Source organism: Xenopus laevis, chromosome 3L, assembly GCF_017654675.1.
Source record: "Xenopus laevis strain J_2021 chromosome 3L, Xenopus_laevis_v10.1, whole genome shotgun sequence".
Classification (NCBI taxonomy): domain Eukaryota; kingdom Metazoa; phylum Chordata; class Amphibia; order Anura; family Pipidae; genus Xenopus; species Xenopus laevis.
Window position 1 is genome coordinate 85,838,667 of NC_054375.1, and position 16,017 is coordinate 85,854,683.

The 16,017-nt window shown below is 35.2% G+C and overlaps 1 protein-coding gene across 3 annotated transcripts in view; it reads right to left on the reverse strand.

Moving 5' to 3' along the window:
- Positions 1-16,017, reverse strand: part of pclo.L (piccolo presynaptic cytomatrix protein L homeolog) — a 149,716-nt gene that overhangs the window by 125,541 nt on the left and 8,158 nt on the right. For all 3 annotated transcript variants that reach the window (XM_041586554.1, XM_041586553.1, XM_041586552.1), the window contains exon 2: positions 8,671-9,958. In XM_041586554.1, coding sequence (XP_041442488.1) covers positions 8,671-9,958 — 1,288 coding nt within the window. The remainder of the gene's footprint in view (positions 1-8,670; positions 9,959-16,017) is intronic.

The window sequence follows — 16,017 nt, forward strand, 5'->3', positions numbered from 1 at the left end:
TTATAAGTGACAATGAAGATAATAAATGTTGGTATTATTAGTGAAGGAAAAAAACATTGCAGTCATGCTTTGTGCACACCAAGGATGTTGCATTCCCAGTCCAGTCTCCATGTGTTTTCTACAACATAACTGATTCCAGATCAGTTACGAAATATTTATTAAATCGTTTACAAATTGGTTGTATTATTTTATAAAGGTTTGTGAGTTGCTCAACCTAACTTTTTTTGTATCTTCAACCACCACACCTCATGTTGTGTGTGACTGACTGGCTGGTTCAGCAGTTTACAATGCTGTACAAAATAGATAAGTTTAAGAAGCACAATAATAAGCAAATTATATCTTAAAAACTATACAGAAAAAAACCACGAAACCTATTTGTCAAAAATAATTGTTATGTACCGATTACAGTTCAATGGATTTTGTATAATATCAACAAGTTCCCTTTAAAGGAGAAGGAAATTCAGTGGGCACAAAAATCCGCCCCTGTGTTGCCCCCCCTCCCTCCTCCCCCCTGGCCTCCCTGTCCCCAAATGCCCCTAACTTGTTACTCACCCCTCTGCGCAGGTCCTGTCCACGGAGTTCACAGGTGCCATCTTCTCCCAACCGGTCTTCTTCCTGCTTTGACCAGGGTTTTTTGCGCATGCGCAGTAGGAGCATTTATCCGGTACGGATCTACTGCGCATGCGCAAAAAACGCCTGTCAAAGCAGGAAGAAGACCGCTTGAGAGAAGATGGCGCCTGAGAACTCCGTGGACAGGACCTGCGCAGAGAGGTGAGTAACAAGTTAGGGGCATTTGCCCTGGGGGACAGGTAGGCCAGGGTGGAGGAGGGAGGGGGGCAACACAGGGGAGGGGGAGGGATTTTTGCGCTCAGGGGGTTTCCTTCTCCTTTAAGGGAATTGTTCAGTGTAAAAATAAAAACTGGGTAAATAGATAGGCTGTGCAAACTAAAAAGAGTTTCTAATATAGTTAGTTAGCCAAAAATGTGATGTATAAAGGCTGGAGTGACTGGATGTCTAACATAATAGCTAGAACACTACTTCCTGCTTTTCAGCTCTCTTGGTTTACACTGACTGGTTACCCTGGTTACCAGGCAGTAACCAATCAGTGACTTGAGGGGGGGCACATGGGTCATATCTGTTGCTTTTGAATCAGAGCTGAATGCTAAGGATCAATTACAAACTCACTGAACAGATATGTACCATGTGGCCCCCCTTCAAGTCGCTGACTAGCTCAGAGTTATAGAGCTGAAAAGCAGGAAGTAGTGTTCTGGCTACCGTATTAGACATCCAGTCACTCCAGCCTTTATACATCACATTTTTGGCTAACTAACTACATTAGACATTTTTTTATTTTGCACGGCCTATCTATTTACAGTGTTTATTTTTACACTGAACAACTCCTTTAAGGAAATGCAGTTTTTCAAACCAAAATGTTTGCTGCACAGCAATAAGATTCATGTGGCATAGATATGTATTTGTGCTTTGCAAAGGAATTCAAGAAAAATGAAACCCTTACATTCAAGATAGAGGAGCATAATTTATGACTGCAAGTGCAGTGAGCAAAGTGCAATTGCCGTGTTTTTTTGACATAATGCACATTTTTTCCCCAGAATTCCACTGTCAATGTGGTCTCAAGAGGTTGTGCCTGACACAAATGCATTGCAGCTGATGGAATTGCAGCCAAAGCATCAAAATTAATGCTAAGTTTTCCAAGTCTAATTGAATATAAAGGCTCTACTAATGACCACATCTGTGCTGTAGGTGTACAACGAAGATACAAATTAGTTCAATGTGCCTTGCATATATTTTACTTCAATAAGCCTGGCTTGTTTAGCCACCTGCATAATTTGCTGGACACAGACAATTATGAACATGATACACTGATTGCATTTGCATGTGAATTACTAATAAAACTTTAGAAGAAAAACTCAAGCTGATTCTGAAGTAATCCAAAAGTCTGGGCTCAGTAGAACAGGCCAGCACTGTCCCGGTTGACAAAACAGTTATCAATGCTGCATAGAAATAGGAAAGAAACTGCACATGACTTGGAGTTGGAAATACAGATAATCTTGTTTGCTTACACAGTAAACAAACTGTACTTCCTGGTCAACCTTCAGCAACGATAACGCCAGTCACATGGTACAAGCTAGTAGTGAATTACAGTTGCCAGGAAACACAACAAAGGTGCAGATGGCTCGCAGCAGTTGACCTCTTTAGCAATGCAATCCAAATGTATAATTTACTCAAGTATTTAACATCCCTGGTTAATTCAAAATCTCATCAATAAAGAAATACTTTTGTCTTCCAACAATCGCGATGAATGTAAATAATGTTTTAAATGCATCTATAGTGCTGTTTAATTAGTGTTTTGCATACTTTGCATTTGGCATATGCATAGTACAAGTATGGGACCTGTTATCCAGAATGCTCGCAAACTGGGGTTTTCTGGATAAGGAGTCTTCCTGTAAGTTAGATCACCATACGTTAAGTCTGCTAAAAATAATGTAAACATTAAACCCAACAGAGAAAAGGAAATTATTTTAAAAATAAAAATTAATTATTATACATCGTTTTCTGGATAATTGGTTTCTGAATAAGGGATCTCATACTTGTACAACATACAATGATGACGTTAACTTTACCATAGTCATATTAAATACCATAACCAATAACAATTAAAATGCATTAAATAGTTTAGTTTACATTATGTACCGTAAGTAAGCCACAGTAAATGTAACTGTCCATAGTTTGCTTTGGCACATGAGCCAACAGACTACTCCACCTTTGTTTTTTCCTTTATTTTTATGTTCTCTTTGTATTGGGTTAATGCAAATACTGTATAAAGTTTTTTTCTGGCTCACTAATAGAACATTTTCTTGTCTAAAGTATTATTAAGCCACAACAGGTTGAGCACAACCACTGCACTAGGCACAAGGACTCTGGGAAGTTTTTTGCACCCCTTAGGCTATAGCCACACAGGGCTGATTCTTGGCCTGCAGATAAACACAGGCCGATAATCAGTCCCTATGCTTAATTCAGCATTCTTCTGTGTCTGCTCCCGGAGCCACTGTGTCAGCCCAGGTGTAGGTACACAGAGTGGATTTCGGAGCTGAAATGCATGCTAGCACAATGACCAGGGTAATAAATTCCTATCAACCTATGCTAATGTCAATTGTTAAATAATCAACAAAACCATCAACAAAATCCAGTTTTTGACTCTATTCAGTGGATTTTTTCATTCAGGCCATCATATTAATTCACAAGGCACAACCACTTCTACCACACACGTATATAAAATCCAAGACAGGATATAAATATCATTTCATATATGTAATAGCCACTTGTTGTGTTGTTACTCTTGCCCCTGAGCGCTTTATGATGAGCAAGCATGCACATGAATTGTTTATAGTCTGATTAATACAATTATTTCTTTCTCCAGCTGTTTTTCATTCATAAAGTTCATTTTTATATTTTATTTTAGGACCCTAATGTTGCTTGTTCAGAGATGTAAGTGATGAAACAAAACAGGCAACCTAATATCCAACTAAGAGGTAGGAAATGATCCTGTGTCTGGATGGAATTTTTATTTGGAATTTGACTCCAGTGCAAGTCAGGTGCAATATCGCTGGCTCTCAATTTGTCAGATAAGTGCAACCTTACAATTAGAGTCAGACAACTACTGTATATGCACATATTTCCCTTATGTCTTTAATTTAGGTATTGCAGTCAGGATTTACATGCTTCCAAGAAAATGTTTAAAGTATGGGGTGATCTGGGTTGTGGTTGGGTGTAACCAGCCCAATCACATAAAAACAAAAACACATCAATTATATCTCTACTGACATTTTTTGATGTAACTATGGAAACTATAGTAATTGTGTTTTGCATCAGTGGATTGCAGGTACTGACTATTCTTGCTAAGTGTTCCATATTAAAGCAGATGAAAACCTTCACTATGGACATGTCAAATACAGATCAATTTAAAAGAGAATAAAGATGATTGGGTTGCAGTCATTTGTCAGGAATCTAGTCCTTCTCCCTGCTCTGTGCTCAGCCAGCCCTGCAAGCTCTATACGGTAAGAAAATAAAGCAGTTATCTGGCTCACATTCTCTGAATTCTAATTTTACAGACCAGCAGTTCCACTTAGCTGCAGATTCCAGAAACCAGGAGATGGGAGATCATCCCAATTTCCCTGGTTTCATGAACACCAAGTACAAATAAAAGAACTTCCTTTTTAAATTGTCAATAATATAAATCTAAAAAAGGCAGTTGAGGCCTAAAACATATTTATTTGACAATCTTTGCCATTTATCAAAGGCAGATTTTGATTGCAATCAACAACATTTAGCTCTCCAGAACCATATAGTAATCACAAACGAGGAGTCCGAGAAAACAAGAAAATAAAACCTAACTCGATAGACAAACAATAATATAAGCACACACTGAATTAAAAAAAATACTCATAACCAAAGGCGAAAATGGCTGAACTTTTAACTGAAAGCTGGTATCAAACAATCTGACACAGTATCCACCATATAACACCCAAACATGTAAATTATTTATCACATAAAGAGCTTGCCAAGAGAATCGATAAATCTAACAGTACAAAATGTGACAACACCTTGCACTACAGAGCAAAGCTGATCCAGAAAAATGCATTTGTCTTGTTTGTGTATTTCAGAAGTCATGTTTCTATACTTTTCTTTAGACTCTTTCACTGATCAGTAAACTGTGTTGTCTAAATATACAGTTATCAAAAGGAGTTTACCGAGATAGCAGAAAGCAGAGACTACTAAACACACTTTCTACCGCTCTCAATAGCATCTCAATTACACTGTTTCCATTTACAGCCGCAATGTGAAATTGAACTTCATCTAGTCACATGGGGAGATAGTTTTACATTTACTCAAAAGAATTCTTTTGCCAGCTACACCTTGCTTAATCCACAGTCACATAGGGGTGAATACATGCCGTGTTTACAGTTACTTGGAAATTCGCTTCCTGGAAAACATATTTTATATTAAAATCAAAACAACTACTTGAACACAGATGTTCAGCAGCCCTATTACTATAATAAACCATACCTTTGGCCTTAGTAAAATTTTGGATCATTAGCCAATATTCTAAGAGTCAGTAACACTGCACATGCTCAGTATGTTCTGGGCAGATCTTTACCACTAATGGATTGTGGTCATCTTGGCCAAGTACAGGCGCCCAAAACACAAGGTATAACCATTTATTAACCTTTGATATAAAATAAGATATTATTCAAGTTTTTAAGGTGTTGTGCATACCAAAAATATATACATTTATTCGTACTGCATTTTTTCTTTACAGTGAACGTCTTGTTCAGTCATGTCATTGTGTTTTGATTCTATGTTTCAGAAATACCAACAAAACAAGTGTTCCTTTTTCCAGTCCAAAATAGTCAACTTCAACTATGCTATTCTGCGTATTGTAATCTGGAGGACAAAAACACTGCTTTCAGAAAATAAGATTCAGTCATTAATGAACTGAAGAACAAATGTAGAAATATAAAGACCTTTCAAATGTCAAATTAGACACAGTAGTGTACAATATGTCAGCTTTTCAATAAATGGATTCTGTCTTCAGAATAAAATATGTATACTCGTCTGAATACAAGGTAAGGTGTAATGTATATATATATATATTTTTTTTAATGTTCTAGCCCTTCTTCGTGCTTGCATGAGGAGAGTATTTCATAGCGCTCATGTGACTGTCTCTAAAGACTTTATTGCAACACAAAAAGTCCCATGTTGCTTTATGGCATGGATTATAGATGAATAAAATAGATTATTGCAAGATTTTTAAACAACAAAGCAGGATCCATAACCTGTTATTGTCCAATTATTCAATTATCAAAGGGGTTTAATGAGATAGCAGAAAGCAAGGACTACTAAATATAATTTCTACCACTCTCAAAAGCATGGGTGCCCCCTTACTAAATGGAGGACCTGAGTGAGAGCTATGGAGAATCCCCACTAAGTAAAGGTGGCCATACACAGGCCGATAAAAGTTTGGCAGCTTATTGGGGCGAGTGTGGGACCCTCTGACGGGATTCCCCGATCGATATCTGGCCAAAAATCATCGGATAGCAGACCGCATCTGTACATTGATGCAGTCCCGTGATCTGACTGTCTGTATGCTATACATTATGATCCAATTATTGGGCCCTAGGGCCCATGATCAGATCACCCTGATATCGCCCACCTCAAGGTGGGCATACCAGGGAGAGATCCGCTTCTCTATGTGTATGGCCACCTTAACACTCTATTGGTTTCTACTGTTCCACAGACTCTGGACACACAGTTATCCTTCTTAGTGAGAGTCTTAAAAAAGACTACAGTTCTTCTACAGCTACCTGACAGTCTTTTACCAATGGAACGCTTACCCACCTACAGGGGTTGCCTGGCATAAAATCTCACCATTCACTAACTCATATCTGTTCCATTGCTAAAATGGCAATAAAACTAATATAGAACTAAATATTGTACTGGTGGCCATGTATTAATCTCCTAAACATATCTCCCAATTTGATTCTCCAATTTTAGCTTTAATAGAGTTTGCGTGGGATTAATCATGATGTAACACTTTCCTCATCAGATCTGAGCCAATATTTATAAAAATAAATCTTCATTTTCTGCTGCAATGGGCAATGTACGTATGTATATTTTTATTTATATAGCACTACATAAGTATGCAATACTGTACAGCAGAACAATACATTAATAGAACAAACAGGGGGCCATTACAATAATAAATACGAATAAGTACAAAGTACAATAATAAATACAAAGTAGAGTTACAATAAAGATTAAAGGGATACTGTCATGGGAAAAAATTTTTTTTTCAAAACGCATCAGTTAATAGTGCTGCTCCAGCAGAATTCTGCACTGAAATCCATTTCTCAAAAGAGCAAACAGATTTTTTTATATTCAATTTTGAAATCTGACATGGGGCTAAACATATTGTCAATTTCCCAGCTGCCCCAAGTCATGTCAAGTGTCAAGGAGACAAGTGGATGGAGGTCCCTGCCCCAGGAGAGTTGCAAAAGGACTTCCAATTAATCAAAGACAATTAGAAAATACAGATGCTATGATAGAAATCTCAGAGCAGCAACAACTGGACTCTCAAAGGCTGTACTCTGCTGCTATAGATATTGTATAATAACTGTTCATTATATTAAGCCTTTGATTGCTCCTTTATGTTTACCCATTCAAATAATACTTTTAAAACTTTACAGTTCATATATAACATAACAGTGATTTATTTCTGGTATTACTAAATACAAAATGGGTGTTTTTTGTTTTGTTTTTTTTTGAAGATTGGCAATCCTTTATCATTACTAATGATAAAGCTGTGTTTTGATTCAGAATTTTGTTATAAGCTTTACAGTGTGAATTTATACAATGCCATTTTTTCCTTTATCAGTATTTAAAATATTTCTTTAGAACAAATCTAAATTGTTTTGGGTGTTGAAGTATGCTTGTATTTTGTCTGGGAACAGAGTTTCATTAAAGAAATGAAAAGAATAGGGAAGCCATATTTCTCAATACTGAAGTATTTCAGAAATGTTGTTATCTTGGATTTTATGCCAATCTCTTTCTATTATACCTAAGTATACCAATCTTTCTCACGCTGAGTCACATACTTTAGATAACTGCTAGTGCTGATTTCATTTTTTACAAGAGGACTAGATCAAGTTTAAGTGATACTTTGAACCTTTCACATACAAAACATCATCTTTTAAAATAGTTTCTTGACTGTTTTAGTTAAAAGAAGCAAATGTGGATTATACATGAGAGCCACGTTAGGGGGCAGTTGCCTGGCAACCAATCAGTAGTAATGTTTGAACAGGTTATTACAAGTTAGATAATGAAAGCACATGTCTGATTGGTTGCTATTGTTAACTGGAAACATGCAGGTTAACTGCAAACAAGGCAAAACCAATACATCTTTAAAATAAATATTCACTAAAAACGTGGAAAGATATTTGACTTTCTGCCAATTAGCCTAAAGGCATTAAGGCCCATACTTTAATGGCATTCAAAACCATTGTGACTTTATTACCCAGATATAATACTGTCACTATATGCACAAGTGGTGCAAAATAACTTACAGCACAGTTTAGGTTGCCTGTAATCCTGTAAATTTTGCCTTTAATTCAAGAGCAAAATAATATAATCCTTTACAGTTCAGTTATGCACCCCTTCTCTGGAAACCTGTTATCCAGAAAGCTACAAATTATGGGAAGGGAGTCCATTTTAAGCAAATAATTCATGTTAACACATGGAAATGTTAAGATGTCCTTATGGCTTTTTGAAAAAGTCATGTGATAATTATTAACTGACCAGCTGTTGGAAGTCAACATACCATAAAGAATCATTAACAATATTTTAACAGCATTATGTATCAATTTTTTTTTCTTATGAGCAGGACCGTATAACCCTACTGTTTTATTTTAAACCCCTTTTCTGTTAATATATTTTTATGACTTCTGTTTATTTTCGTATTATTGTAAAGTGTTACATGACTAGCTGGTGCTATAGAAACTGACAATTTCATCAGCAATGCTGAATATATAAATAGCAAACAACTTACAGTACATGCCATATACCATTTTACTAGGAGAAGTTGAGTAAACTTACCTCAGTTATATGTGGATTGGGATTAAAGCCACACAAGCTGCATACAGTAGTTTGACATTGAGTGCAGGTATTATAATTGACATTTTCTTTTGTGCCCAGCAAAAGTTCAGTGGACTTACAAAGAGGACATATAGTCTTGGGTATAGGTAAGTTTGGTGTAGCCCCATTTTGTTTTTTAGACTCTATTTTTGTATCAGTTAATTGATGTGGGTGCTGTTGTGTTAGTTCCTTGCTTAAAGTTGGCTTTGCTGGCTCCATTTTCTGTCCTGTTTGTTTTACATTTGTTGTAGGTGTAGCCTGAAAGTGTTGTTTAATTGGCTGCACTGCTGGACCTTGTTGCCTTTGTGGTCCTGGCCTTTCTGAAGGTTGCTTCATGGGTAGACTTTGCTGTTGGGGTGGTGGCTTTATAGTTTGTTCCACATTCGTTTTGGCATTACCTTGGGGTGTTGTGGGTTGCTTGTTAGGTTCCTGCACAGATTTTTTAACAGTCTCAGATGGTTGTTGTGATGTACTTAACCCCTGTTGTGAATATGTTGTTTGCTTTAACGGTGCTGATTTTTGTCCAAGCTGTTTATGTGTAACAGGTTGTGATAACGGTTTGGCAGGCCTGTCTTGAATGGTATTAGCTTCTGGAACTTGGGACAATGAGGTAGAATGTCCTTGCTCTACAGCTGCAGGTTTTATGGGATTTGATGGATGAGGCAATGGGGTTCTTGATATGGCAGATTGTGTGGGTGGTTTGGTTGCATCTGAAGGCTGTGCTGTTTTCCTTGATGGACTCTGCTGAGAAGAAATTGGCTTGGACTGCGTCTGTGCAGGCTTACTTGACTGTTGTTGCTCAGTGACTGATGGTACTGTGGTAGACATAGTTTGCCCTTTATGTTGTACAGCTTTTGGTGGATGTTGCTGCTGTTGTAAAGGCATTGCATTTCCTTTGCCATCCTTTGTCTTTTCCTGTTCAGATTTTTGTTTCCCACTGGTTTCCTCCTGATTTGCTCCAAGATCAGACTTTAGATCAAAGGGACTGAATTTGTTTACAACAGAAGAGACTACATTTAATGGGTTACTGTCTGTAAGAAAACTACTCATCATACTTGGCTTTTGTTCCTCTTTAATATCTGCTTTTGACCTGGGTTCTTTTAAGCTGATAGTTGAAGGACTTCTGCCTGGTGCTTTCACCTCTGTTTTGAATGCATCTACTGTTCTGCTCTTAGGAAGGCCGGTAGGTCCTGGATCTGGAGGTTTGCTTGGATGTCTTGGAGACTGGTTCTTATCAATGTTAGGACTTCTGATTAAAAAAGAGACAGATTAAAGTAAATAAATAAAACTTTTCAACTTCTTATAATTCCTACCATTACTCTGCCATATTACATGCATTTTATTCTGATTGCTATCTTTGAAAATTACACATTATTAATGATATTGGTAATAGCTACACTTTATTAATGATATTTGCATAGTAGCTAATTACATCAGTTACTTGTGCAACGAATATTACTGTGGTGTTAAAATGAGTAATTTAATTATGGCTAATTTTTGACATCTACATTAGTATAACAAAGCCAATATTTTGTGCATATAAATATTAATTAATTAGCTAAACATTGAGCAAACCTTGTTAAATGTGCAAATAAGATGCTGCTTTAGTTTTTGAGGTTTTAGCGAGAAGAAAGAAAGGTAGCCACTTTCTATCACATTTTATTGTATTCAGAAAAAAATTCTACAAACTAATAGCATTGCAGCTTCAGATATTTGGGGGGGGGGTGGCCCATGGCCGTTCACTTAAAAATAAATCCATTTTCAGAAACAAAGCATATTATTTCATAAGAGGTGATATAGCCCCTCAGCTTCGACATATACATACAGGTACATTTTTTCTGTAGCAGTCTGTTTTTTGAAAGTCAATATAATGTTATAAAACTGGGTTAATAATGTAAAATTTTGCTGAGACTAAAGGAAAAAAATATTTATATTAACCTTTTAGTGTTTTCTCTGTACTTTCCAGTAAATTCTCATTGAACTATAAATGTTCAGCCAAACTGATATCCCACAGGAGATTAACTGCTTCCGTAGTGTATTTAGATAAGCGCTGCATTTAGAATATTACAAAAGGGCATGAATGAATACTTTGCCCAGGTGCAAATAAATTCCCCAGTGTTAAAAGATGACTCCCTTGTGTCTCCTAAAGGTTTAAACATATTGTTTTATTGGTAATTTTTACAAACTTGGGTAATGTGTAAAGTTTTATCTTTGTATGGAATCATATTTTACATTTCAATGTATTGCTATTACATTTAGGTGGTGGTATTATAATATTAACTATGGGACTTCTCCACCCTGACATGGACTCTTGATAGTGGGGGCTGTTTCTGGATATGTCTTAGGGTCTATTTATTCTGAATTGTATTGTATGTTGATAAAGACCCCAGTGAGGGTTGAAACATTGATGACAAAATAATTTATTGAACAAGTCTCTAGTGTGCAGCAGTCTATTTATAATATAGGATTTTGGTCTGATTGCATAGGGCATTTTTCTCTATTTGAAATGTTATACAGGTATGGGATATGTTATCTGAAAACCCAGTATGCAGAACGATCTGAATTACGGAAAGACTGTAGACTCCATTTTATCCAAATTTTTAAAAAAAATATTTCCTTTTTCCTTGTAGTAATAAAACAGCACCTTGTACTTGATTCAAACTAAGGTATAATTAATCCTTATTAAAAGCAAAACCAATCCATTGGGTTTATTTCATGTTTCCATGGTTTTGTAGTAGACTTAAGGAATCAAGATCCAAAATACGGAAACATCTGTTAACCCGGAAACCCCCCAAGTCCCGATACTGGATAACAGGTCCCATACCCATATATGCAAGTATTTTTCAAGTAATCTATTTTTAACCATGGATTAAGACTGCCTTCCATTTTATATTGAACATGTTTTAATAAACACTCTTGAATGTTCGAATTTCCTCTTGATGCAATATTAACTCAGTTACGGACATTACACTTTAGTGCATTATGCGAATGGAAAACCAAACGCATTACTGGTTTAAAAATAAATAATAAAAAATTGAGTTATCGGATAGAAACACCAATGGTTTAAATCAATCTTGGAATTGTCTATGTTGCCTACATTTCAAGAAAGATTTCATTTAACCAGCATCGACATAAAAGCAAGCAATACAATGACAAAAAATCATAAATATCCAATAAACTTTGAATTTAGAGCATTTGCATGAAATGACAACTAATACCAGCCACCACATGTCTAGCAAATGATTATAAAATGGAAATGTTTTGTTGGACAAATGTCTCGTGATGCCTTCTTAAAAGTCGTGGCTTGTGATTTATCATAATCAACAGCACATCAAAATAAAAAATAGGAATAATGATAATTTAGGAAAAAAGGGAAACAAAATGAGGATACAGGACAGAGACAACAATGCTCTTCTCAGTTGCTATCATTTCTTTTTCTCATATTTTAGCAGATTTTCATTTTGACATAGCTTACGTTTTAGGAAAAAAGCACACAGTAGGTATTGAATGATGCTTCTAAATATGTATTCAGTGAGCCATTTTGTTATGAAAAACTGGCTGTGCCCATGGTTAATTGGAAGCAAAAAATCACAGTAAAGCCTGAAATTGACAGAATGCCAAAAGTTCTCTATTTACATTTGTTGATGCTAACTCTGCAATACTAGTTGTGGGTCAGCAGATAAAAAGCAAAGTAAACAGTCACAAGTCTGCTGATCTGAGCCTTGTTTTGCAAACGGCGGTTCCCAACTTACTATCCCAAAATGTTTAAATTTACACAAAGTTCACCTCACAGAGAGGAGGAGGTATGAATTACTAGTACAGGTATCAGTTATTTAAAAGAAAAAGAAGAAAAGGATAGTAAAACCCCATGCTCTCTAATAATATCTAGTATGAATAATTTAGTGATTGACTAAATGTTGTTACCAATTATTACACTGTACCATTAAAAACACTCAATTAATTTATGTCTTTAATTAATTTTGATAATTATTCAATTAAGATAATAAAGTACCAGTGCTAATTTCTAAAAAAAAAAAAATAGATTAAATTAGAAATTAGCACTGGCACTTTATTATCCTATTTGAATAATTAATTATCGAAATACAAGAATTAAAGACATAAATTAATTCAGTGTTTTTAATGGTACAGTGCAATAATTGGTACACAACATTTAGTCAATCACTAAATTATTCAAACTAGATATTGTTTGAGAGTGTCGGGGTTTTACGATCCTTTTCTTTTTCTTTCAAATAAGGGGCAGATTTATCAAGGGTCAAATTGAAAATTTGAATTTGAAAATGGAATTTTCGAGTTTTTGTATGGTCAAAACTGTCAAATTTGACTTGAATTTGATTCAAGCTTTTTTAAAAACTTTTAATTCAATTTTCGAGACTTATCATACTCTGGCCCTTTAAGAAATCGAATTTGACTATTCGCCACCTATAACCTGCCAATTTGCTGTTTAAGTCAATGGGAAGGGTGCAGGGGTCAATTTTGAATTGTTTGCAGCCTTCCTGACATTCAAGGTTTTTTTGGAGAAAAAACTTAAATCAAGTTTTTAAAATTTGATTCAAATTCAATTCGACTTTTCAAGTTGATTTCATTCATTTGAGTTTAAAAAATTTGATTTTTTTTTTTTAAATAAATTCCGATGGTTCGAATTTTGAATTTATGGGAGTTCAGGGGAGTTTTTAAGCCTCTAAGTGTGCTCTAAGAGTTCATGTTTTCTAAATTTCTGGTGTTTTTTCCATATTGCCCCATGTAATCATTTAAAATGTTGTACTTGTTACATTGAATTAGGAATAAAGGAGAACTAAAGCCTGAAAATAAATATGGCTAGAAATGCCATATTTTATAGACTGAACTTATTGAACCAGCCAAAAGGTTCAGCATCTCTACAGTATTAATGATCCTGGCCTTTAAAATTGTCACAGGAGTTTCCCATCTTGGATTTGTTAATGACACACACATGCTTAGTGTGCTCTGGGCGGTTGTTCAGAAGCTAAGTTTAGGAGTTGTCGCATATCATCAAGCAGAAATTGAGGCTTGCCTGTCATATTAGCTAATGCTACAGAACTGATTATTACATTCTGATGATAATTGTGGTGGTTTCTGAGCTGCCATGTAGAAATATGATTTTTTTACAGATCTGCCTTATATGGTGACATTTATATTATATATATATATTCAGTATCTTTTTGTGCATCAGTCCCTAAAATCAGTAAGTGATAGCAGCACAGAGCATATGCAGTGAACGGGCAGAAAAGAAGATGGGAAGCTCAAGGGCATCTTCAGAGGCACAGATCTTTACTGCTAAAGGGATCTAGTTGCCTTGAGCTGATACAGAAGCCCAAAAAAAAATGTACATAGTTTGTGCCCTATTCTTTAGTTAAGCTTTAGTTCTCCTTTAAGCATTTAAATTAGTTGATGAGTGTAAAGAAATTATACCCTTAAATGTTCAATATTATGATATTCCAATAAATGTCATGTTCTGTACCCACTGCTTCTTTTCTTTTCATATAATTTGTGGCAATTTAATTGTCTAAATCTTCAATATGACAACTTAGTAAGATTGTAAGGAGGAACTGCCTTCCTCTTCTCTCTTCAACACTTAGCACTTAATCTTGTTAGTATTGTATTTGTGTACTTAATTATATTCTATTATTGTATTGATCCCTGACTATTCTATCAATGCAATGTTTTAATGTACAGAGTTGCGTAATAAAAAGTAACACACAATTACAAAACATGACTTGAAATAATAGAAAATAATAGAAACAGACAGTGGCTTCTTTAAAAAAAAAAATCTTTAAAGCCAATTCAGTATTTTAGAGAGTGATATGAAGAAGTATGTCTTTACCATTAACATGTTGAAACTTATGGCCACAGAAGATCACAATTTAATATATTACTATGGAAGGTAAACAATTAGAAATTAGTTTGATACATATTTCTAATTAGGCTCTGCCAAATATTTTACATTTGAAAACAAACTAATTTGTAAGCCAGAGATAAAAACAATCTGTCCATACACTAATTTGTAATTAAAGGTTGTAAAGTAAGTTTGTATGCCATAAGGAATTGCAAAACCCTGTAATTTTCAATTATATATTCGTTGGGTTGCTCGGTGTGCCCTGAAACATGTATTTTTGTTTTAATAAAAGCTGTCTATTAAGATGCTGGGCATTTGCCAATGACACTATTGCATGGAATTGGGACTGAGTATGGGTTGAACTGTGGCTGACGGGAGTGGTTCATGCTGATGTGTTGCAAGGGAACTGGGGTAAAGATGTTGCAATGTAATTTAAATTTTCTGTTGATGAAGTCAAGTGCCAACAATAAACCCCCAGCTGTGGTGCTGCCATCCTTAATAACTGAATTTGCACTCAGCTCATGAGCCTCTGTTCTTTATAAACAAATCTTGCTCCTTCCACTTGCTTATACAATAAAGATAAAGGGGTTTGTACCTTTAAATCTTTTATGCAATGTCTGTTCCAATAAGGTTTCTGTAATAGGCTGTATAGCATTGTGTAGCTTGTGAGGTGAATGTATTACTGCAGAAGTATTGAACGATCTTACAACCTTGGACCATACAAACTCTCTAGTGGAAGCAATTCAACAGAATAGAGATTCTGCATTGTAACAATAGTGGCTTTGGATCAAGTACCGATTTGTGTTCTAAGTGTGTTTTTTGCTAATGTTTACTCAGCTTTTGTTCTACCCTGTCCTAGGAACTTGTCAATGTTAATTTTGCTGCTGCAACAGGGTCATCTAAAAAAAGCTAGTTAGATACAGAATTATTATTTCATGCTTACATATTATACAAATACAATCTTTCACATTGCACAGGATTTGTACATGGTCTAGTCTAGTCAAGCAGCTACAGCTGACAAAATAAATATTATATATTCATACAAAATGACAATAAGTGCAATCAGGGACTCATATTCAGCCAAACTGTGAGCATTATAGATCTAAAAGCCTTGTTTTTTTTATACTGGGACTAATAATAATGTGCAGAGATACAAAGAACAGAACCAGTATTAAGGACAAAACTAAAATAACTAAAAGTCAATTGTAGGACATGATTAAATAAACAATTCCAGCATCACAAATTTTGCAGTCATCATGTTTTATAATTAAGCAGTGCAAATAAAGGAAATCAAACTAAAACTAAAAAAAATAAAAGTCTACACTCATCAAGATAAGTAAAGCTGGCTGTTATTTAAATATTCTACATATGTAAAATAACATTTAATTACCACTAAATACACCATGTTCAAAATGTGTATCATTATTTTAAGTTTA